The 24,552-nt window shown below is 43.8% G+C and overlaps 1 protein-coding gene across 1 annotated transcript in view; it reads right to left on the bottom strand.

Moving 5' to 3' along the window:
• abcc2 (ATP-binding cassette, sub-family C (CFTR/MRP), member 2) overlaps positions 1-24,552 on the bottom strand; it is a 75,557-nt gene that overhangs the window by 29,381 nt on the left and 21,624 nt on the right. Inside the window, 16 exon segments of the mRNA XM_029669923.2 lie at positions 2,534-2,689; positions 2,934-3,088; positions 3,277-3,496; positions 4,870-4,972; positions 11,005-11,140; positions 11,248-11,422; positions 11,667-11,834; positions 12,288-12,464; positions 14,729-14,855; positions 15,145-15,211; positions 15,397-15,481; positions 15,767-15,913; positions 15,992-16,129; positions 16,349-16,414; positions 16,844-17,098; positions 17,738-17,915. Of these exon segments, the coding sequence (XP_029525783.2) occupies positions 2,534-2,689; positions 2,934-3,088; positions 3,277-3,496; positions 4,870-4,972; positions 11,005-11,140; positions 11,248-11,422; positions 11,667-11,834; positions 12,288-12,464; positions 14,729-14,855; positions 15,145-15,211; positions 15,397-15,481; positions 15,767-15,913; positions 15,992-16,129; positions 16,349-16,414; positions 16,844-17,098; positions 17,738-17,915 (2,353 nt within the window).

The following is a 24,552-nucleotide window of genomic DNA, read 5'->3' as shown; positions in this document are numbered from 1 at the left end:
TGATATTCTTTGAGTTAATTTGGGAAATAGAAACTCAATAAAAACTCATTTTCCCATGGTGCCCCAGGTTAATGAATTAATAATTGCTTTGATTCAGTTAATCACGCAATTAGAACCCTTTAATCATTCGATGAGCAACAGTCGTCACATTAACTAATACGATGTCACGACACTGCCCAGTTGATTTCAAGGTTTTACTGCTAACCTACAAAGCATTACATGGGCTTGCTCCTACCTATCTCTCTGATTTGGTCCTGCCGTACATACCTACACGTGCGCTATGGTCACAAGACGCAGGCCTCCTAATTGTCCCTAGAATTTCTAAGCAAACAGCTGGAGGCAGGGCTTTCTCCTATAGAGCTCCATTTTTATGGAACGGTCTGCCTACCCATGTCAGAGACGCAAACTTGGTCTCAACCTTTAAGTCTTTACTGAAGACTCATCTCTTCAGTGGGTCATATGATTGAGTGTAGTCTGGCCCAGGAGCGGGAAGGTGAACGGAAAGGCTCTGGAGCAACGAACCGCCCTTGCTGTCTCTGCCTGGCCGGTTCCCCTCTTTCCACTGGGATTCTCTGCCTCTAACCCTATTACAGGGGCTGAGTCACTGGCTTACTGGGGCTCTCTCATGCCGTCCCTGGAGGGAGTGCGTCACCTGAGTGGGTTTATTCACTGATGTGGTCATCCTGTCTGGGTTTGCGCCCCCCCCCCTTGGGTTGTGCCGTGGCGGAGATCTTTGTGGGCTATACTCAGCCTTGTCTCAGGATGGTAAGTTGGTGGTTGAAGATATCCCTCTAGTGGTGTGGGGGCTGTGCTTTGGCAAAGTGGGTGGGGTTATATCCTTCCTGTTTGGCCCTGTCCGGGGGTGTCCTCGGATGGGGCCACAGTGTCTCCTGACCCCTCCTGTCTCAGCCTCCAGTATTTATGCTGCAGTAGTTTATGTGTCGGGGGGCTCGGGTCAGTTTGTTATATCTGGAGTACTTCTCCTGTCCTATTCGGTGTCCTGTGTGAATCTAAGTGTGCGTTCTCTAATTCTCTCCTTCTCTCTTTCTTTCTCTCTCTCGGAGGACCTGAGCCCTAGGACCATGCCCCAGGACTACCTGACATGATGACTCCTTGCTGTCCCCAGTCCAACTGGCCGTGCTGCTGCTCCAGTTTCAACTGTTCTGCCTTATTATTATTCGACCATGCTGGTCATTTATGAACATTTGAACATCTTGGCCATGTTCTGTTATAATCTCCACCCGGCACAGCCAGAAGAGGACTGGCCACCCCACATAGCCTGGTTCCTCTCTAGGTTTCTTCCTAGGTTTTGGCCTTTCTAGGGAGTTTTTCCTAGCCACCGTGCTTCTACACCTGCATTGCTTGCTGTTTGGGGTTTTAGGCTGGGTTTCTGTACAGCACTTTGAGATATCAGCTGATGTACGAAGGGCTATATAAATCAATTTGATTTGATTTGATTTGTATTTATGTAGCTACATAATGTCTCTCTATTTCTGTGTCGTTTATAGCAGCGCTAACATTCGTGATTTCTGCATGTCTAACGGTAACACTAGGCTCAGGTTGCTGGTTCACCTGCTCTTCATCTTGTTTTATTTTTTCCATAGCCTCTTCTTGTTGGCACCATTATTCAAACTTTAGTGGATAAAACAGGTCAAAAGTAAGTTTACTTTAAAATCATCCACGACGAGTTACAGGTGCTAATGCTCGCAGCTGTAGAAGTATGAGTGGTAGTGCATTGCTAGCTAACGACGTAAACTATGCCACTTTATATGAACGTGGCCATGTGCATGTTGTCTCATACTGTATAATGGGCAGGTGAGGCTTTAACAATGGGAATTCCAAACCACCCCAATAATTAGTATTCTAGAGCATCAAGTAATGACAGAAGAGAAGCTCCATGTATCTAATTATAGACAGGTTGACTAACATATAGCCTATTATGAGCAGACAAATACTATATCTAAATGAGACTTAAAAAACCCATGTCAAAAGAGTCATTACGCTGTCCCTGGGCAAATTGGGAATATTCTGTTTATTTGTGGATATTATTTATTTGTATATAGGGATACTCGTAAACAGGATATCAAAGGTGCACAAAGACCACACCTTACCCAGAAGGCCAGCACAAGGCGGCTCAAGGCTCAACCACCTTGTTTAAGTTCAAAATGAAAACACAACTCAAGGAGTGAGGCGGCATTTTTAAAAGTATGCATTAAGGTGTCTGTACTAGAATATACATACCTATATACTTGGCAAAAATGTATGTTACCATTAATAAATGCATTTATTTTGCTTCCCAAATGTTTTACAATGGTGGAGCAGTACAAAAATGGCTGCACAGTGGCTTCAAAACAGCACCCCCTATATACTTGGCAAAAATGTATGTTACCATTAATAAATGCATTTATTTTGCTTCCCAAATGTTTTACAATGGTGGACATCATCTAGGGTTTATATACATCATTGCTCAGTCCCTTTCCCTCCCTCTCTCCTCCTACCCCACCCATCCACACACTCCTTTCTCTCTTCCTACCTGAACGAAGTAGTAGACCACAGCCAGAGGGATGATGATGGCAGTGAAAATGGGTGTGGCCAGGCAGATGACAAACAGTGTTCCAAGTACACCCAGGAAACACATGATCCACGAACGAAACGATTGGGGGATGGCCTCGTCCACTGTGAATATGTCCTACAACAGGAAACAGGATGCGACATCAAACGATAATTGGCATCACCAACCAGGATAAAGCGAACGCAGGGGTAATGTAATATCCAAATATGCCAGGGCTACATTCATTAGGGCAAGCAACAGAAAGCGTTTTAAAACATTTTGCAAAATAAAACATTTGTGACCGAAGTCCAGATAGTCCCTTTGTGTTTCAGTCAGTTTTTTTGCTCATTTGGTGCCTAATGAGCAGGTTTGTCCCCTATACCTTGGCAAAGCGGTTGACAACCCTGCCGGATGGCGTAGTGTCAAAGAACATCATGGGAACACGTAGAATGTTGTTTAGCAGCCGGGAGTGGAGGATACGAGACGCATTGATAGAGCCGTTAGCCAGGAGCAGGGTGCCCATGAATACAAATACACCTGTTGTGAGGAGAAGAGACCATTTTAATAAAGCAGGTCTTGGGGGGGTTGCAAAAAAATCTACCAAAAAGCACATTTCCATTTCTACAAATGGACAACACGGTATTATTCTTCTCTCACTCTCACCTACTTCATAAGGTGTCTTTAACATGGTCTATGAAGCAACTTTGCTCTTCTTCTCCTCTTACCTTGAGCCACGCCTAGCGCACCGAATACACCAATCCGAGTGTCCCTCTTCCAGTTGGGGTAGGTCTTATTGTAGTAATCCTCCGCGTCATTGGTCCAGTCACTCAGCCAGAGGTTCTGACCAATGAAAGCAACGTTCTGGATGAAGTACACTAGGAAGAACATGGTGGAGTAGCCCCAGCCCATTGCACGTAGGTACTGGAGATACACCGAGAACTTCACCTGGAGAGAGAAAAAGAGACAGAGAGAGCGGGAGAAAGATAAAGAGAGAGAAAAATATAATATTTCATGCCAATAAAGCACCTTGAATTTAAATGAATTGAGGGAGAGACAACAAAGAGAGAATGATGGATATATTTTAACTACAGTACCAGTCAAAAGTTTGGACACCAAGCGTCACATCTGGAGGAACCCTGGCACCATTCCTTTCCTGTGGCGGGCCTCATGAGAGCCAGTTTCATCATAGCGCTTGATGGTTTTTGCGACTGTCCATGACATTTTCCGAATTGACTGACCTTCATGTCTTGTAGTAATGATGGACTGTCGTTTCTCTTTGCTTATTTGAGCTGTTCTTGCCATAATATGGACTTGGTCTTTTACCAAATAGGGCCATCTTCTGTATACCACCCCTACCTTGTCACAACACAACTGATTGGCTCAAACGCGTTAAGAAGGAAAGAAAATCCACAAATTAACAAGGCACATCTGTTAATTGAAATTACAACCCAAGTGACTACCTCATAAAGCTGGTTGAGAGAATGCCAAGAGTGGCAAAGCTGTCATCGAGGCTACTTTGAAGAATCTCAAATATAAAATATATTTTGATTTGTTTAACACTTTTTTGGTTACTACATGATTCCATATGTGTTATTTCATAGTTTTGTGTCACGTCTACTACCGCTCCTCCTCTCCTGCACTCGACGTTGCCATTTTATTCATTATTATGCAGACCTGCCATCATTGTTACGCGCATATGCACCTGATGAGACTCACCTGGACTCCATCACCTTCCTGATTACCTGCCCTATATCTGTCAATCCCTTTGGTTCTTTCCCCAGGCGTCATTGACTGTTTCATATTTGTACGCTACTCGTGGTTCTTGTTTTGTTCCATGTTTCATTTTTTTTGTATCACTCCCTGTACTTGCTTCCCGACTCCTTACAGTTTAGATGTCTTCACTATTATTCTACAATGTAGAAAATAGTAAAACATAGTATAAAAGAAAAAGAAAAACCCTTGAATGAGTAGGTGTGTCCAAACTATTGACTGGTACTGTATATACACTTCAAAGAGAGAATATTTACTGTTAGATGGGTTTTTTTCTCTGAATGCTTTTTATCTTTTAATATTAAACAAATTATAATTTCAACAGAATGTATTGGGGTTATTACTACTATTATTACCACTAGAAGGACTCTTTGGAGTGCATATGATTTCTCATTCCTTGAATGACCAGTTGCCACTGAGTTTGTAGATTAGTGTATTTGATTTTGGGTTATTGCAGGGTTCTACAAACAGTAAGTGGTCTTACTTTTCCCACCTCCATACCAAGGCTCTAAGTCAATACAGGCCATAGTACACAACCCACAATATACCTGTCCCGTCTCCATGGTTTCCTTCTCGATCAGCCTCTGGCCTTTCTTGGTCTTGTCATCAGCAGGTGGTTTCTTTAGGGAACTGTTCTTTCTCAACCTAACACTGGGAAACACACACACACACAGATTGTGAGAAGAGGTGTGTTGATGGAGAAAATGTGAGGAAAGTGTGAGTGTATATTTGATAATAAACACAAACACTTAAATGTCAGTGGCATTGGAGGAGAAAATGTTATGAAGGTGGAATGAACTAATATTGATTCTCACTGTAGAAGATGGAAGGATGTGAAAGAGAGAAGATGGAGTCATTCACAAATGATGCAATAAAGTGACAATGGCAGTAGGCCTATATAAAGTCTCTGTCTCCCGCTCGCTCTCTCTCTCTCTCCAGCCTTCACTCTCTGTTTGCAGAGGGGTCATGCCCTCAGCTTTGTTCTGTTGTTAAAAATAAACAATTTTTGTTGTTGTTTCTCTGTAATTCTACTAAACACCTAGCAATTTTATGAAGGTCGTTTTCAAGGGTACAATCCAAGGTTATTCTGGCTGGAAAAAGAAGAAACGACTTGAACAAGAAACTGAGTTGGAAAGGAAAATTAAAGTGCTAGAATTAGGTCATTACAGTGCATTCGGAGAGAATTCAGGCCCCTTCACTTTTTTCACATTTTGTTACGTTACAGCCTTATTCTAAAATGGATGAAAAAAAATGTCCCTCATCAATCTACACACAATAACCCATAATGACAACGCAAAAACAGGATTTAATAAATGTTTGCACATTTAAAAAATATAAAAAATAAAAACTGAAATACATTATTTAAATAAGTATTCAGACTCTTTGCTATGAGACTCGAAATTGACCTCAGGTGCATCCTGTTTCCATTGATCATCCATCACAACTTGATTGGAGTCCACTTGTGGTAAATTCAATTGATTGGACATGATTTGGAAAGGCACATACCTGTCTATATAAGGTCCCACAGTTGACAGTACATATCAGAGCAAAAACCAAGCCATGATGTCGAAGGAATTGTCCATAGAGCTCCGAAACAGGATTGTTTCGAGGGAAGAGATCTGGGGAAGGGTACCTAAAAATGTCTGCAGCATTGAAGGTCCCCAAGAACAATGGAAGAAGTTTGGAACCACAAAACCCTTCCTAGAGCTGGCCGCCTGGCTAAACTGAGCAATCGGTGGAGAAGGGCCTTGGTCAGGTAGGTGACCAAGAACTCGATGGTCACTCTGACAGAGCCCTAGAGTTCCTCTGTGGAGGTGGGAGAACCTTCCAGAAGGACAACCATCTCTGCAGCACTCCACCAGTCAGGCCTTTTTGGTAGAGTGGCCAGACTTAAACCACTCCTCAGTAAAAGGCAAATGACAGCCCGCTTGCAGTTTGCCAAAAGGCACCTAAAGACTCTCAGACCATGAGAAACAAGAGTCTCTGGTCTGGGCTAAGCTTCCTGCCATCCAGGACCTCTATACATGGCGGTATCAGAGGAAGGCCCTAAAAATTGTTAAAGACTCCAGCCACCAGCCACCATAGTCATAGACTGTTCTCTCTGCTACCGCACGACAAGTGGTACCAGAGCGCCAAGTCTAGGTCCAAGAGGCTTCTAAACAGCTTCTAACTCCAAGCCATAAGACTCCTGAACATCTAATCAAATGGCTGCCCACACAATTTTCACCCCCCCCCCCCTTTATATTTTACGCTGCTGCTACTCCGTTTATTATCTATGCATAGTCACTTTAATAACTCTACCTACATGTACATATTACCTCAATTACCTTGACTAATCGGTGCACCCGCACACTGACTCTGTAACGGTACCACCTGGCACAGCCAGAAGAGGACTGGCCACCCCTCATAGCCTGGTTCCTCTCTAGGTTTCTTCCTAGGTTTTGCCCTTTCTACGGAGTTTAGGTTTAGTCACCGTGCTTCTACACCTGCATTGCTTGCTGTTAGTTTTTTTTGGCTGGGTTTCTGTACAGCACTTTGATATATCAGCTGATTTAAGAAGGGCTATATAAATACATTTGATTTGAAATTTGATTTGTATATAGTCTCGCTATTGTTATATTACTGCTGCTCTTTAATTATTTGTTACTTTTATATCTTATTATTGTAGGTATTTTTCCTGTAGGTATTTTTCCTTCTACCTATTGTAGTGAGAAAGATCTTTAGAATTGTTTGGATTGCATTAAGTTACCAAAGTTGCATGATGAGTTTAAGCCGCAATTGGATGAACCAATTTCAATACAAGAAATCCCAGATGCCATTTTAGAGCTACCAAAATTAGAGGCACCGGGAAGTGATGTTTATATAAAATTTCATAAGCAGTTTGCAACTATACTTTCTTTCACCAGTACTGCTTAGAGTGTACAATTATTTTTGGAATACTATAGCACTCATTGATAAAGCGGGGAAATACCTGTCTCAATGCTTTAACCATAGACCAATCGCTTTTTTTAAGATACTTTCTAAATTATTAGCAAACATACTTAGGAAAGTTATTCACCCTTTGAGTTCAACTGACCACGTTGGTTTCCTTTCTGTAGTGCCTTGCGGTCGTAGGCCGAGCAGTTGCCATACCAGGCGGGGATGCAAACAGTCATGATGCTCTCGATGGTGCAGCTGTATAAATTTGAGGATCTGAGGACCCATGCCAAATCTTTTCGGTCTCCTGAGGGGGAATAGGCATTGTCGTGCCGTCTTCACGACTGTCTTGATGTGTTTGGATCATGACAGTTGATTGGTGATGTGGACAACAAGGAACCTGAAGCTCTCGACCCATTCCATTACAGCCCCGTCGATGAGAATGGGGGCGTGCTCCACCTTCCTTTTCCTATAGTCCACGATCATCTCCTTTGTCTTGAACACATTGAGGGAGAGGTTGTAATCCTGGTGGCACACTGCCAGGTCTCTGACCTCCTCCCTTTAGGCTGTCTCATCGTTGTCAGGGATCAGGCCAACCACTGCTGTGTCGTCAGTAAACTTAATGATGGTTTTGGAGTCATGCTTGGCCATGTAGTCATGGGTCAACAGGGAGTACAGGAGGGAACTAAGCACACACACCTGAGGGGCCCCTGTGTAGAGGATCAGCGTGGCAGATGTGTTGTTACCTACCCTTACCACCTGGGGGCGGCCCGTCAGGAAGTCCAAGATCCAGATGCAGAGGGAGGTGTTTAGTTCCAGGGTCCTTAGCTTAGTGATGAGCTCTGAGGGCACTATGGTGTTGAACGCTGAGCAGTAGTCAATTAATAAAATTCTCACGACGGTGTTCCTTTAGTCAAGGTGGGAAAGGACACTGTGGAATAGAGATTGCGTCGTCTGTGGATCTGTTGGGGCGTTATGCCAATTGGAGTGCGTCTAGGGTTTCTGGGACAATGGTGTTGATGTGAGCGATGACCAGCCTTTCATATCACTTGACTACAGACATGAGTGCTACGGGTCGGTAGTAATTTAGGCAGGTTACCTTGGTGTTCTTGGGCACGGGGACTATGGTGGTCTGCTTGAAACATGTTAGTATTACAGACTCGGTCATGCTCGGAGTACAAGTCCTGGTAATCCATCTGGCCCTGCAGCCTTGTGAATGTTGACCTGTTTTAAGGTCTTACTCACATCGGCTATGGAGAGTGTGATCACACAGTCATCCAGAACAGCTAGTGCTCTCATGCATGCTTCAGTGGTGCTTGCCTCGAAGCCAACATAGAAGTAATTTAGTTCATCTGATAGGCTCATGTCACTGGGCTCACTGTTGTGCTTCCCTTTGTGGTCCGTAATAGTTTGCATGCCCTGCCACATCCGACAGGCTTCGGAGAGGGTGTAGTAGGATTCAATATTAGTCCTGTATTGACGCTCTGCCTGTTTGATGGTTCGTCGGAGGGCAGAGCTTGATTTCTTATAAACGTCCGGGTTAGAGTCCCGCTCCTTGAAAGCGGCAGCTCTACCCTTTAGCTTAGTGCTGATGCTGCCTTGTTATCCATGGTTTCTGGTTGGGGTACGTACGGTCACTGTGGGGACGACGTCATCGATGCACTTATTGATGAAGCCAATGACTGATGTGATGTACTCCACAATGCCATCGGAAGAATCCCAGAACATATTCCAGTCTGTGCTAGCAAAACAGTCCTGTAGCTTAGTGTCTGTGTTATCTGACCATTTCCGTATTGAGCGAGTCACTGGTACTTCCTGCTTTAGTTTTTGCTTGTAAGCAGGAATCAGGAGGATAGAGTTATGGTCAGATTTGCCAAATGGAGCGCTCTGTATGGAGTAAAGGTGGTCTAGAGTTTTCTTTCCTCTGGTTGCTCATGTAACATGCTGGTAGAAAGCTGGTAGAGATTAGGTAAAACGGATTTAAGTTTCCCTGCAAGTCCCCGGCCACTAGGAGCGCCGCCTCTGGATGAGCATTTTCTTGTTTGCTTATGGTCTAAAACAGCTCGTTGAGTACTGTCTTCGTGCCAACAGTGGTTTGTGGTGGTAAATAGACAGCTACGAAAAATAGAGATGAAAACTCTTGCTAAATAGCGTGGTCTACAGCTTATCATTAGATACTCTACCTCGGGCGAGAAAAACCTTGAGACTTCATTAATATTACATTTTGTGCACCAGCTGTTATTGACAAATATACACAGATCACCACCCCTTGTCTTACCGGAGACAACTATTCTATCTTGAAGATGCTCTGAAAATATCCAGCCAGCTGTTTGTTATCCATGTCGTCGTTCAGCCACGACTCGGTGAAACATAAGATATTACAGTTTTTAATGTCCCGTTGGTAGTATAGTCTTGATCGGAGCTCATCCAGTTTATTATCCAATGATTGCACGTTGGCAAACAGGACTGATGGTAGAGGCAGGTTACCCACCTGCCGTCGGATTCTTACAAGGAATCCCAACCTACGACACCTATATCTCTGACACCTATATCTCTGAAGTAAATCCTTTGTGTCCAACTCGTTAAAGAAAACATCTTTGTCCAGTACGAGGGGAGTAATCGCTGTTCTGATATCCAGAAGCTCTCGGTTATTCAAGATGGTGGTAGAAACATTATGTGCAAAATAATCGATTAGGAGCCCTAAAATAGCAGCCATCTCCTCCGGCGCCCATCATGTGTATCGATACAAATTCATTATACAAATCAATAATATATCATTCATAAAAATCATGTACAGTATATAATGAGCAACTTTATAATTATTCATAATTTTAAGTAACTATTTATTGTTTTTGTTTTTGAAATTTCTTTGCAGCCCGCCCATATATGCAATATTCTTATTTTGATTTATTGTTAGGATGAAAATGTGATATGCAAAGAAAATAAAGGAAAGTATAGAAATGTACCTTTATGAGTCAAATTACTTGGACCAGGATGAGAGAGAACAATGTGTCATGTTTGCATGAGGTGTGTTTTGTTGTTTGATTAGTTTGATTGTGTTGTATGTACTGTAAATGCTAATATTCATACAAAAAACTATAGCAATAACTTGCTTGAATCCATTTCAGGCTATCAATTAAGTTATAGTAGCTTGTCCGTCTTTTAGATTTTTTTGACATTTGAAAGCAAGCAATTACTACATGTACTGAATAAGACATACATTCCTTTCCATCTTTTACCCAGATTTTTACATACGGTAGATGCAGAGAGGCATATGTTTTTTCTTTAAAAAAATAACCAACAGGCCTCCCGAGTAGCACAGTGGTCTAAGGAACTGCATCGCAGTGCTTTAGGCGTCGCTACAGACCCGGGATTGATCCCAGGCGGTGTCCCATTGGGCGGTGCACAATTGTCCCAGCATCATCTGGGCTAGGGAAGAGTTTGGCTGGGGAAGCTTTACTTGTCTCATCATGCTCTAGCGACTCCTTGTGGCTGGCCGGGCACCTGCAGTCTGACTTCGGTCGTCAGTTGAACTGCGTTTCCTCCAACACGTTGGTGCGGGTGGGTGTTAAGAAGTACGTTTTGTGGTGTTATGTTTCGGAGGACGCATGACTTGACCTTCGCCTCTCCAGGGCCCGTTTATTAAAAATGGCTGTGAAGTGCTGCTTTGTTGTCCACCCTTTAACCATCCAGGGATCTGGCTCTGAACTAAAGAGTCATTTCAGACGCTTTCTCCCTCTTTCTCTTTCGCTCTCTCTCTCTCATACCTTCCATTGCGTTGGCTGCGTCGGATGCTGCTCTCTCTCCTCAGGGTCATTGAGACGATGTCATCAGGAGGGGTGTCGGCCTGAGGATCCTGTAACTCAGGGACTAGCCCCACCTCCTCACCATCAGAGGTTGGGTCTGTTGATAAACACACACACATAACCAGTTATACACACACACACACACACACACACACTGCCGTTACACAAACACAAACACAAAGCCAGTTATACACACACACTCACCAATGTGTTTCTTGCCCTCGTCTTTAGCATAGGTGTCCAGGAACTCAGAGAAAGCCCCCTTGCTGTCCTTGAGACTTTGGTATGACCCGACCTCAGAAACACATCCCTCTTTCAGTACAACGATCTCGTCCACGTAGGGCAGGAAACTCACTCCATGGGTCACCAAGATACGGGTCTACAGAGGGAGAAAGAGTAAGAGAGGAGGAGGATAAGGAAGAGAAGGAGGAGGAGGAGAAGAGGGAGGAGATGAGAGGATGTTGGGCAGGAGAAATGGGAGGAGAGGAGAAAATCTGTACTCCATCGGTCACAAGTCCACAGAGGGATCAGAGAGATAGGACATCTGTCCGTCCATCCATTCATTCATCTGTCTGTCTATTGATCTAATTTAGCCAATTTAATTGGTTAGCCATTCTACTCACCTTATCTTTGAGTATGCCTTTAGGTCCCACCACCTCCTCAAACAGATGTTTGCCCACATGAGAGTCTACAGCTGAGAGAGGGTCATCCAGCAGATAAACGTCAGCCTGGCTGTAGGCCGCCCTGGCCAGGCTCACACGCTGCTTCTGACCCCCGGACAGGTTTATACCCTGGGGGAGGAAAGGAGAGGGGAAGGGAAGGGAGGAGAAGAGAGCGGAGGAGAGGGAAGGGAAATGGGGACATACGTAGGTCATTACCTGGACACGAGAGACGGCATTAGCTATAGAGAGAAAACATAGTTGAATCTCTATGGCATTGGCATTTAAATTAGCTGTACATTTTACTTCTTGAGTTTTACCCCACCATGGTCATTAGCTGGACATGAGAGACGCTGTTATCGATAGAGATAGAACATCATTTTTGCATTTAAATGAGCTGTGTTGATGGAAAAACAGGGTCCATCAAAAACATGGTCCATCATCACTGGCACGTGGATTTGTTGTTTTTAGTGTACCTACTGACGGACTATGATTCATTTGGGATGCAGACTCAATCTCAGTGCATTCTCCTTAGCACCAGCCCCTCTCCCCTAACCACCTCCAGACCATCCAGTCATCTCTCACCTTCTCCCCGATCTCAGTCTGGTCTCCCCCAGGCAGCAGCTCCAGGTCGGGCCCCAGGGCGCAGGCCTCCAGCGTAGCCTGGAAACGAGAGTCCTCCAGTGGGTAGCCAAACAGGATGTTGTCCCTGAGAGTGGCATTCTGGATCCAGGCCTGTTGGGGCACGAAGGCTACCGACCCCTGGAGAGAGCAGAGACGGAAAGGGAGACAGAGAGAGGGAGTGGGTAGGAAAAGAGGGAGGGGAGTGAGTGCAGAAGGAGGAGAGAGAAAGGGAGTGGGTGGGAAGAGAGGGAGTGGAGAGAGTGCAAGAGGAGAGAGAGTTTTAGCAATGACATTTACTTTCTCCTCCATATGTATTTTGACAGTAAAGCTGCATTTTTCAATTTGGCTCTATACTCCAGCATTTTGAATTTGAAATAAAATGTCAGGCAACAGTAGAGAATATATAACAGTAAAGTATTTGGACAAATTCACTTATAGGGCTCTATTTTCGCCTGGCGGTAAGGAGGCGGAAGTGTCAAATGCAGATCAGTTTTGCAATTTAATTTAAGGGGTGGAAAAATTTGAGGTGTTTCCTTAAAAATGTGTACCAATAGGCCAAATTCGGTGAGCACAACTAGGGATATTTAAGACTGACCACAAGCTGGTGTTAGCTGTGACACAATTGGTTATAGCATTGACTTCGCCAGCGGGGCGCACACAGTAAGTAGCCTTACGTACATCACCAATGTTTTATTAAAATATCACAAGGAGCAAAACTGTCAGACATACCCCTTTTTAATTTAAATTGGACATCATTTTTGTCCAGCTTCTGTGAAGTGTTTGGACTCATTATGTGCAATGCCCATTGCATGAAAGGTGTCAGTGACTGTAGGAAGCATGTTTAGGAACAACAAGTTATTTAAAAAGACTACTTTTGTCAAACAACACATCTTCCACTTCCCTCTGTTGGACCTAACTGTCAAATCGAGGGTATTCCAATCGCTGTCTGTGGTTCTGAATCTATTTGTAGGCTATATTTGCCTGTTTGTTTACTTTTCACGTGGCAAAGCTCACTACTGTCCATATCAATATTTGGGAGCCGTAACAGGGAGTGGACAGTCCCCCTTTCTCTTTATATTGGATCATTTCCCAGCTCCTGTGAAAAGTTCCACAGTCATCGTTGTCTTAGGCCTAATAAATGTGATTTGAATGTCCTATGCCCTTGGGAAACAATTATGGTGCCTGTAACTGTAATTAGACATAGCCTATTTAAAACAAGTTGTTGTTTCTTTTTATTAGAATTTGATTGAAATTAATTACTTTTTTAGGTCTAATCAATGGTGAATTTAATCTTGCTTATTGACAATGTTTGGCACGTCCATAGCTCAGACATAATGCCTTATACAGTAGACCTATATGAGTGTGAATGCCCCCCCAAAAATGCTAACCTCCCCTGTTATTAGGAATGTTAGCATGTTTTGTTTTTGTAGCCTCTGTAACTTTCTCACTCACTGTTATTCATGGAATATTTCTTAATCGTGGCATATCGGAATCATTTAGAATTATTCAGAAACATCTAATCACTTAGAATGAAAAGGACTGCAGTCGTCATTCACCATTCAGTTCCTATTGGGCAGAACTTAACCCCAAACAACTAAATCCAACTACAAATGCATCCAACAACTTTGCAGAGTCACAAGCCTGATATAGTCATTGCGTGCCAGGAATATGGGACCAAATAATAAACGTTTGATTACACTATAAATGAATTTGTCCAAATACTTATGACTTCTTCAAATGGCGGAGTAGATACATAAAGAGCTTTCATTTCTAAACGGTTAAACAGATATGTATGAACGTGCCCTCAAATAAAAGGTGACATTCTGTACTGTGGCCTCATATAAAACATTTTGATCTCAATTCCAAAGGGCTGGAGTATAGAGACATGTTTAAATGTAAGCTTCACTATCCAAACAAGGAGGTGCAGCCAATTCAATTCACATCACTGGCAAACGGTTCCATCGACCTGCAGCGGGCGCAATCATACTTTTTTCCAGCGTTCTTACATCGGAAAGGTTAACTGTGAGGCTGCAGATCGTCAACTTGGACCAGAGTTGTGAGTTTCGTCAAGCACTGTATCTAACCAAAGGCAGGTAGCCTAGCAGTTAGAGCAATGAGTCGGTAACCGAAGGGTCGTGAGTTTGAAATGACTGAGCCGACAAGGTGACAAATCTGTCGTTGTTGCCCTTGAGCAAGGAGCTTAACCCTAATTTGAACCAGGGAAGCCATACTACTATGGTTGACCATGTTAAAAACAATACATTTCACTGGTCATTTATTGTCATATCAATCATTATTTTTTAAATAGTTCATACTGAGAAATTTGAGTATTTAATGTGAGGATAAAAGCAGTAAATACTATGATTATTATTACCTGCATGGCGTGCGTGTGTGTGTGTTACCTGTACATTGATGAAGCCCTTTGAGCTGTGCATCTCTCCCAGCATTGCTGATATCAGAGACGATTTCCCAGAACCCACCACTCCCACCACTGCTACCAGCTTGCCGGGCTTAATTTCCAATGACACACTGACACACACACACAAACACACACGCACAAACACGGACACACACAACACGTTTAACAAAGCAGAGGTGATGATTGCAAAAGCCACACCTCTCAATGCATATCTGAGTATTTATTTGATGCTTTTTTTATACTTTTAATTGCTGCTGTACTGACAGGAGAGGTTCAAATGAAAGTGAGCAATTAATTGTACTGTGTACACTACGCTGTATCCAGTGCATATGACAATAAACTTTGATTTGATATGACTTCTCTGTTAAAACAGACACGCACCCATAGAGAGAAACTCACTTTTTGAGAACAGGTTCAGCATGTTTCTCCCAAGCGAAGGTTCCATTACAGACACTCACGGCTGTGTCTGGGAACAGACATAGACACACGTTTGAGGCACAGGAGGTTGGTGGTATCTTAATTGGGGAGGACGGGCTCATGTTAACGGCTGGAGCGGTGTCGGTGGGATGGGATCAAAACAAAAACATGGTTTCCATGTGTCTGATGCCATTCCATTCGCTCAAAGTGTGTGACATTTGACCCTTGACCTACTGAAGCTGGGGTCGTGACGCACGATGTTGGTGTCCAGGTCGTCTCCTCCCAGGAACTTTTCCAGACGCTTCTTAGAAACACTGGTCTGGAGGGACAAACACACAGGTGTATTTAGGGAGTGTGTGTGTTTTACCAAGCTAATATATATTCCTGCACTGGTATATCATTTTGCTTATTTGAACCAAAAAATGTTTTGATACCAAGTCAGAATATCTTCATACAATACAATTTATCTTGAAGTAAATGCATTTTTGGGTTAAGCGAAATTAACTAAAAACAAGCCATTTAGACTTGAATAAAAATGTAAGATGTGTGTGCATGTGTGTGGACGTATGTGTGTGTATGCGTGCGTGCGTGTGTGCTGTCCTACCTGCACCATTGCAGCTATGAGCATGGGCAGGAAGGCCAGAGGGAAGCGCAGGATGTTGAAAAGAGAGATGGAGGTGAAGGCTTTCCCGGCATCCAGAACGTTATCTGAGTCCACTGCTACAAACACTGCAAAGGTTGCCAAGGAGACCTGGAGACATACACGGGTTAGTTAGAGTGTGTGTGTGTGTATGTCTCTCTCTCTCTCTCCATTTATCTCAGTACTCACCAGGGCGGGGGCGCAGGAGAAGACGAAGGTGGAGACGGAGGAGAGGTAGGCAAACTTCCTCATGACCACCAGCTCTTGTTCTCTGATCCCCATCACCTGGTTCTGGAATGATGGTTCCCATGCATATAGCTTCAGGATCTGGAAAGTGGGAGGGGAGATTGGCCTTTAGATTGGCCTCTACCTCAAGTACTCTTAATAATGTACTGTTGACAGAATATCTCTAAGATATATAGTCAAATGCACTGTTTAGCGCTGGGACGAAGGAAACTGTAGATATGAAGTAGGACAAGCACACACCATTGCGCTAGCATACTTTTAATTAGGTATATTGAACCTTATTATTATTCAAGCTAATACCTTGATGCCATTCAGCATCTCGTTCACGATTTTCATCCGTTTGTCTTTGTACCTCATGTTCTCAATCTGAAAATAGAGACACAGATAGAAATGGGAACGTGAGGTAAGAAGGTTTTGCACTAACTGCTGATGATGACAGTTCATTAACGCATACGCCCAATAACCCCAGAAACAGATAAGTTTATGTAGAATACATGTGGTTGAAGCTTCGCCATTTAGATTTAGCACAGTGGAGAGCAATTCAAGTATGATAATATTGTAGCAAATTCCAGGGGCTGGCCTGTCCCGAACTCAAACTCCAGAGACTCCTGAGACTTCCAGTCCAACACATCAGCCTCTCCCTCCCCCATCCTCCCCTCACTCTTGTTATTCCTCCTCCAGAACATTGATGGCCACCATGCACGAGAACTATGAACTATGAGGATCTACCTCCCTCTTCCCAACCTTCTCCCTCCCCTTTTTCCACCCTCTCATCCCCCTCTCCCCCTTCCTAACCTGAACGTTCTTGGACATGTTGGCCAGCAGACCATTGATGGGCACCATGAGGACCATGACAGCCAATCCAGCCAGTACAGCAGGCCCAAGCTCTATCCATAGGAAGGCGATAGCGAGCGCTATCTGCAGTGGGCACGACCACAGCAGGTGGATGAAGTTAACGACATCGTTGAATCGATGAGCGTCGGCTGACATCAGGTTCACCGTCTCCCCGACCGTCGACTCCTTGCGGGCGTCGTTCGATACGACCAGAGCCTGGGGGAGAGAGGGGAGGAGTGAAGGAAAATGTGGAAAGAGGGGAGAGAGAGGGATGAGGGGAAATAAGTTAGAGTGGAGGAGAGGGAGGAGAGAGCGAAAGAGGAGAGAGGGGGGAAGGAGATAGAAATGGAAGAGGATAGAGAGCAGGATGGAGGGGGAGAGTTGAACGAAAGGTTACTAAAGAGTAATAACACGTCTTTGAGCAGGCTAGATCACACACATAATCCCACACTCCCTCCCATCCTATCCCATAAGCACCCATAAGCACTCATCAACTCATTGATTGTTTTAGAGAGAAAGCCAGTATATTGGAATGCATAGATAACAGCAGATTGTTAAGCTCCTATATGAGATGGTACAAAATAGTGTTCTGTATCTTTCCAATCTCTGGCCCTTAAATATACACGGGAAGCTTAACATCAATAACAATAAGAGCTAACATCAATAACATCAATACTTCTCAAAGTAGAGAAGAGATTGACTGCATTACTACTTGCCTTGGCAGCAGCTAATGGAGATCCGTAATGAATACAAATACAAAATCTCTGTCAAATCTCCGTCACTGTTAGATCAAGGAAGCCAGGGGGGTTGAACCCCGATCCTCAAGGAACACAAGTGCAAGACAGTAACACGTACCTTCTTGTACACAGCAGCCATGATGGCTGTTTTGACTTTCATCCCCAGAACGAAGCAGCGTTGGAAGTATTGCTGCAGGAACAGAGACTGAAAGATGGCCACCAGGATAAGCAGCACTGCATACATGTACCCTGTCCACGTGTAGATGGATTTGTCCGTAGTGAAGGATATCATCAACCTGGGATATACCAAAACCACAAATTAAACCACTACATTTTGGGCAGAAAAAAATATGCATACTGGTATATGCACAAAACATAGCATTATTTTAACTACAAATATACAACAAAGTTTTGAACTTGCAATGTAGTATTTGGACAGTTAAGAACAGTTAAGGTAAATACATTTGATTCAATCCCTTTTTGACAGCATCCCTATTGATTTAGGCAAAACTTTCCATACATCAGAAAGAGACTTTTTCGACCTGAATGCCAAGACATTCAGGAGATATTGGGGCTACATGTTGACCCATTTTACATACATACCATGAGACGTCCATGTCTTCATCACCGGAAAAGGTAAACAATTAAAAGCTTACCAAGAGGGTTGTCAAACGTAATTTTATATTCTTCTATAAAAAATGTTTTCTTTACTGAAATACCCTGTTCAAAGGTACTTCAATATTTTGTCTTGCTCATACAACCTATGAATGGCACATACTGTATACACAATCCATGTCTCAATTGTCTTAAAGCTTAAAAATCCTCCTTTAACCTCTCCTCCCCTTCATCTACACTGATTGAGGGGGATTTAACAAGTGACATCAATAATGAATCATAGATTTCACCTGGTCAATCTTTGGCATGGAAAGAGCAGGTGTTATTAATGTTTTGTACACTCAATGTATAACCCCACTGTCCGTTTTCATGTTGTCTAATTAAAAAAGGAATTAACCACGAATATACACACACACTTTAGAAATTCCAAAAACGTATCAACCTACTTTAGTATTTGATCCTAATTTGATCCTAATCCAGAGAACAAGAAAACAGCTTACAGTTTACCCCCCCTTGGGTTGTGCCGTGGCGGAGATCTTTGTGGGCTATACTCTGCCTTGTATCAGGATGGTAAGTTGGTGTTTGAAGATATCTCTCTAGTGGTGTGGGGGCTGTGCTTTGGCAAAGTGGGTGGGGTTATAGCCTGCCTGTTTGGCCCTGACTGGAGGTATCGTCGGACGGGGGGGACACACTGTCTCCCGGCCCCTCCTATCTTAGCCTCCAACATTTATTGCTGCATTAGTTTATGTGTCGGGGGCTAGGGTCAGACTGTTATATCTGGAGTATTTCTCCTGTCTTATCCGGTGTCCTGTGTGAATGTAAGTATGCTCTCTCTAATTCTCTCTCTCTTTCTCCCTTTTTCTCTTTCTTTCTCTCTCTCTTTCTTTGTTTCTCTCGGAGGACCTGAGCCCTAGGACCATGCCTCAGGACTATCTGGCCTGATGACTCCTTGCTGTCCCCAGTACACCTCACCATGCTGCTGCTCAAGTTTCAACTGTTCTGCCTGCGGCTATGGAACCCTGACCTGTTCACCGGACGTGGTACCTGTCCCAGACCTGCTGTTTTTAACTCTCTAGAGACAGCAGGAGCGGTAGAGATGCTCTGACATTTACTCCTGAGGTGCTGACCTGTTGCACCCTCGACAACCACTGTGATTATTATTATTTGACCCTGCTGGTCATCTATTAACATTTGAACATCTTGGCCATGTTCTGTTATAATCTCCACCCGGCACAGCCAGAAGAGGACTGGCCACCCCTCATAGCCTGGTTCCTCTCTAGGTTTCTTCCTAGGTTCTGGCCTTTCTAGGGAGTTTTTCCTAGCCACTGTGCTTCTACACCTGCATTGCTTGCTGTTTGGGGTTTTAGGCTGGGTTTCTGTACAGCACTTCGTGAAATTAGCTGATGTAAGAAGGGCTTTATCAATACATTTGATTGATTGACTGATTTACTTCTATAAAAATGTTTGATTACCATCTCGTGGACACGAACCAGCGCAATGCTCACTCACCATAAAAATGTTTCAATTTTATTAGTCAAGTTTAAAAGATTGATGTCAATCTTTTAAACGTGTCTAATAAAACTAGACACGTCATTCTCTCTGGCACCAAAAGTGAAAAAAAGTGTTGAAAGGGGACAGAATGCGGTCGGATCATTACATAATTGGCATATATATTACTCTTACAGAATTTCTACGTGGGCGAGGATATTGGACATTTTATCAAAGCCTACTGGATGATAACTTGTTTATAACTAGGACAGAATCATTTATAACTGACTTTTTCCGACATAACATAGGTACAGCAGATCCCCTTATTGTATGGGACACTTTTAAGTGTGCTTTTAGAGGCCATGCAATTCAGTACACATCTATAAAACAAAAGCAATTTAGATCAAAAGAGACCATATTAACAAAGGAAATTGAAGGACTAACAGTACAGTTAGAGAGTCATAAAAACTGTGCAATAGAGGAACAGAATAAGTTAGAGGAAAAACCAAAATAAATGGAGGAACTTATTCAAGAAAGATCCTGTGTAAAAATAAAGCGAACTGGATGGAATATGGAGAAAAATGCACAAAATAATTTTTCAATCTTCAATATAGAAATGCTACCAAAGATTTTTGGGGGAAACTTGTTACTAATGATGGAGTCACGCATCATTCACCAAATTATATTTTGAAAGAGGAAGTAAAGTACTTTAAGAATATGTTTTCGTTTCAGTCTCCTACATCCACTAACCGAAGCTTAATTTTTTGGATTTTTTTCCAACAACCTGCCCGCTTGACCCTATCCCCTCCTCTCTTCTCCAGACCATTTCCGGAGACCTTCTCCCTTACCTCACCTCGCTCATCAACTCATCCCTGACCGCTGGCTACGTCCCTTCCGTCTTCAAGAGAGCGAGAGTTGCACCCCTTCTGAAAAAACCTACACTCGATCCCTCCGATGTTAACAACTACAGACCAGTATCCCTTCTTTCTTTTCTCTCCAAAACCCTTGAACGTGCCGTCCTTGGCCAGCTCTCCCGCTATCTCTCTCAGAATGACCTTCTTGATCCAAATCAGTCAGGTTTCAAGACTAGTCATTCAACAGAGACTGCTCTTCTCTGTATCACGGAGGCCCTCCGCACTGCTAAAGCTAACTCTCTCTCCTCTGCTCTCATCCTTCTAGACCTATCGGCTGCCTTCGATACTGTGAACCATCAGATCCTCCTCTCCACCCTCTCCGAGTTGGGCATCTCCGGCGCGGCCCACGCTTGGATTGCGTCCTACCTGACAGGTCGCTCCTACCAGGTGGCGTGGCGAGAATCCGTCTCCTCACCACGTGCTCTCACCACTGGTGTCCCTCAGGGCTCTGTTCTAGGCCCTCTCCTATTCTCGCTATACACCAAGTCACTTGGCTCTGTCATAACCTCACATGGTCTCTCCTATCATTGCTATGCAGACGACACACAATTAATCTTCTCCTTTTCCCCTTCTGATGACCAGGTGGCGAATCGCATCTCTGCATGTCTGGCAGACATATCAGTGTGGATGACGGATCACCACCTCAAGCTGAACCTCGGCAAGACGGAGCTGCTCTTCCTCCCGGGAAGGACTGCCCGTTCCATGATCTCGCCATCACGGTTGACAACTCCACTGTGTCCTCCTCCCAGAGCGCTAAGAACCTTGGCGTGATCCTGGACAACACCCTGTCGTTCTCAACTAACATCAAGGCGGTGGCCCGTTCCTGTAGGTTCATGCTCTACAACATCCGCAGAGTACGACCCTGCCTCACACAGGAAGCGGCGCAGGTCCTAATCCAGGCACTTGTCATCTCCCGTCTGGATTACTGCAACTCGCTGTTGGCTGGGTTCCCTGCCTGTGCCATTAAACCCCTACAACTCATCCAGAACGCCGCAGCCCGTCTGGTGTTCAACCTTCCCAAGTTCTCTCACGTCACCCCGCTCCTCCGCTCTCTCCACTGGCTTCCAGTTGAAGCTCGCATCCGCTACAAGACCATGGTGCTTGCCTACGGAGCTGTGAGGGGAACGGCACCTCAGTACCTCCAGGCTCTGATCAGGCCCTACACCCAAACAAGGGCACTGCGTTCATCCACCTCTGGCCTGCTCGCCTCCCTACCACTGAGGAAGTACAGTTCCCGCTCAGCCCAGTCAAAACTGTTCGCTGCTCTGGCCCCCCAATGGTGGAACAAACTCCCTCACAACGCCAGGACAGCGGAGTCCATCACCACCTTCCGGAGACACCTGAAACCCCACCTCTTTCAGGAATACCTAGGATAGGATAAAGTAATCCTTCTCACCCCCTTAAAAGATTTAGATGCACTATTGTAAAGTGGCTGTTCCACTGGATGTCTTAAGGTGAACGCACCAATTTGTAAGTCGCTCTGGATAAGAGCGTCTGCTAAATGACTTAAATGTAAATGTTAAATGTAATGTTTTCTTTTAAAATCACAATTAGAAATCCTCCACAGCCTCATAGAGGATCTAGAAACTTAAGCTAACCTCTCTGGATTAAAATGATTATTAGTGTACTATATTACGTATTGGATCACAAAAAAAAATCAACTTTTACATTACCATGTAATTTACCAATAAAATGGCCTGACGGGGACATAGACCCTAAAGATTGGAAAGCTGCCGTGGTCATCCCCCTCTTCAAAGGGGGTGACACTCTAGACCCAAACTGTTATAGACCTATATCCATCCTGCCCTGCATTTCTAAAGTCTTTGAAAGCCAAGGTAATTAACAGATCACTGACCATTTCAAATCCCTCCGTACCTTCTATGCTGTGCAATCCGGTTTCCGAGCTGGTCATGGGTGCACCTAAGCCACGCTCAAGGTACTAAACGATATTATAACCGCCATTGATAAAAGACAGTACTATGCAGCTGTCTTCATCGACCTGGCCAAGGCTTTCGACTCTGTCAATCGCCGTATTCTTATCGGCAGATTCAATAGCCTTGGTTTCTCAAATGACTGCCTCGCCTGGTTCACCAACTAATTCGCAGACAGGGTTCAGTGTGTCAAATCGGAGAGCCTGTTGTCCGGACCTCTGGCAGTCTCTATGGGGGTACCACAGGGTTCAATTCTCGGGCCTACTCTTTTCTCTGTAAATATCAACGATGTTGCTCTTGCTGTGGGTGATTCCCTGATCAACCTCTACGCAGACGACACCATTCTGTATACTGGCCCTTCTTTGGACACTGTGTTAACTAACCTCCAAACAAGCTTCAATGCCATACAAAACTCCTTCCGTGGCCTCCAACTGCTTTTAAACGCTAGCAAAACCAAATGCATGCTTTTCAACCGTTCGCTGCCCGCACCCGCCCACCCGACTAGCATCACTACTCTTCTGACCTAAAATACGTGGACAACTACAAATATCTAGGTGTCTGGCTAGACTGTAAACTCTCCTTCCAGACTCATATCAAACATCTCCAATCCAAACTCAAATCTAGAATCGGCTTTCTATTTCGCAACAAAGCCTCCTTCACTCACGCCACCAAACTTGCCCTAGTAAAACTGAGTATCCTACCGATCCTCGACTTCGGCGATGTCATCTACAAAATAGCTTCCAATACTCTACTCAGCAAACTGGATGTAGTCTATCACAGTGCCATCCGTTTTGTTACCAAAGCGCCTTATACCACCCACCACTGTGACCTGTATGCTCTAGTCGGCTGGCCCTTGCTACATATTCGTCGCCAGACCCACTGGCTCTAGGTCATCTATAAGTCTATGCTAGGTAAAGCTCCGCATTTTCTCAGCTTACTGGTCAAGATAACAACACCCATCCTAGCACGCGCTCCTGCAGGTATATCTCACTGGTCATGCCCAAAGCCAACACCTCTATGTCCGCCTTTCCTTCCAGTTCTTTGCTGCCAGTGACTGGAACGAATTGCAAAAATTGCTGAAGCTGGAGACTTACATTTCCCTCACTAACTTTAAACATCAGCTATCTGAGCAGCTAACCGATCGCTGCAGCTGTACATAGTCCATCTGTAAATAGCCCACCCAATCTACCTACCTCATCCCCATATTGTTTTTATTTACTTTGCTGCTCTTTTGCACACCAGTATCACTACTTACACACCATCATCTGCTCATCTATCACTCGAGTGTTAATCTGCTAAATTGCCATTACTTTGCTACTATGGCCTATTTATTGCTTTACCTCCTCATGCCATTTGCACATACTGTATATAGACTTTTTTTCTATTGTGTTATTGACTGTATGCTTGTTTATTCCATGTGTAACTCTGTGTTGTTGTTTCTGTCGCACTGCTTTGCTTTATCTTGGCCAGGTCGCATTTGTAAATGAGAACTTGCTCTCAACTAGTTTATCTGGTTAAATAAAGGTGAAATATATATATATTTAAAGACATACTCGGTATACAAATCCCAAAAGAAAGAAATGTTCTCACTCCAATACATTTTCATAGAAAGTTAGCAAACATATAGATAAGATCTTGCTACCATGGAAAGGAAAATGTCTATTTGTGGAAAAATCACCCCTGGTTAACTCTTTAGTCATATCACAGTTGACCTATTTGCTTATGGTTTCGCCTACACCTAGTGACCTGCTTTTTAAATTATATCAACAAAAAATATAAAATGTTATTTGGAATGGCAAGTCATATAAAATTAAAAGGGCCTATATATATACCGAATATGAATTCGGAGGGCAGAAATGCATTAGACCTCTCACTAAAGGCATCAGTCATACAAAAATGATTCTTAAATCCGAAATGGTTCTCCAGCAAATTAGTAAGAATGTCTCACCCCATGTTCAAGAATGTTCTTTTTCCCTTTATTCAGA

This window comes from Oncorhynchus nerka, linkage group LG10, assembly GCF_034236695.1.
Source record: "Oncorhynchus nerka isolate Pitt River linkage group LG10, Oner_Uvic_2.0, whole genome shotgun sequence".
NCBI lineage: Eukaryota > Metazoa > Chordata > Actinopteri > Salmoniformes > Salmonidae > Oncorhynchus > Oncorhynchus nerka.
Note: the sequence above shows the minus strand (reverse complement) of the source record. Positions and strands in the feature narration are given on the sequence as shown.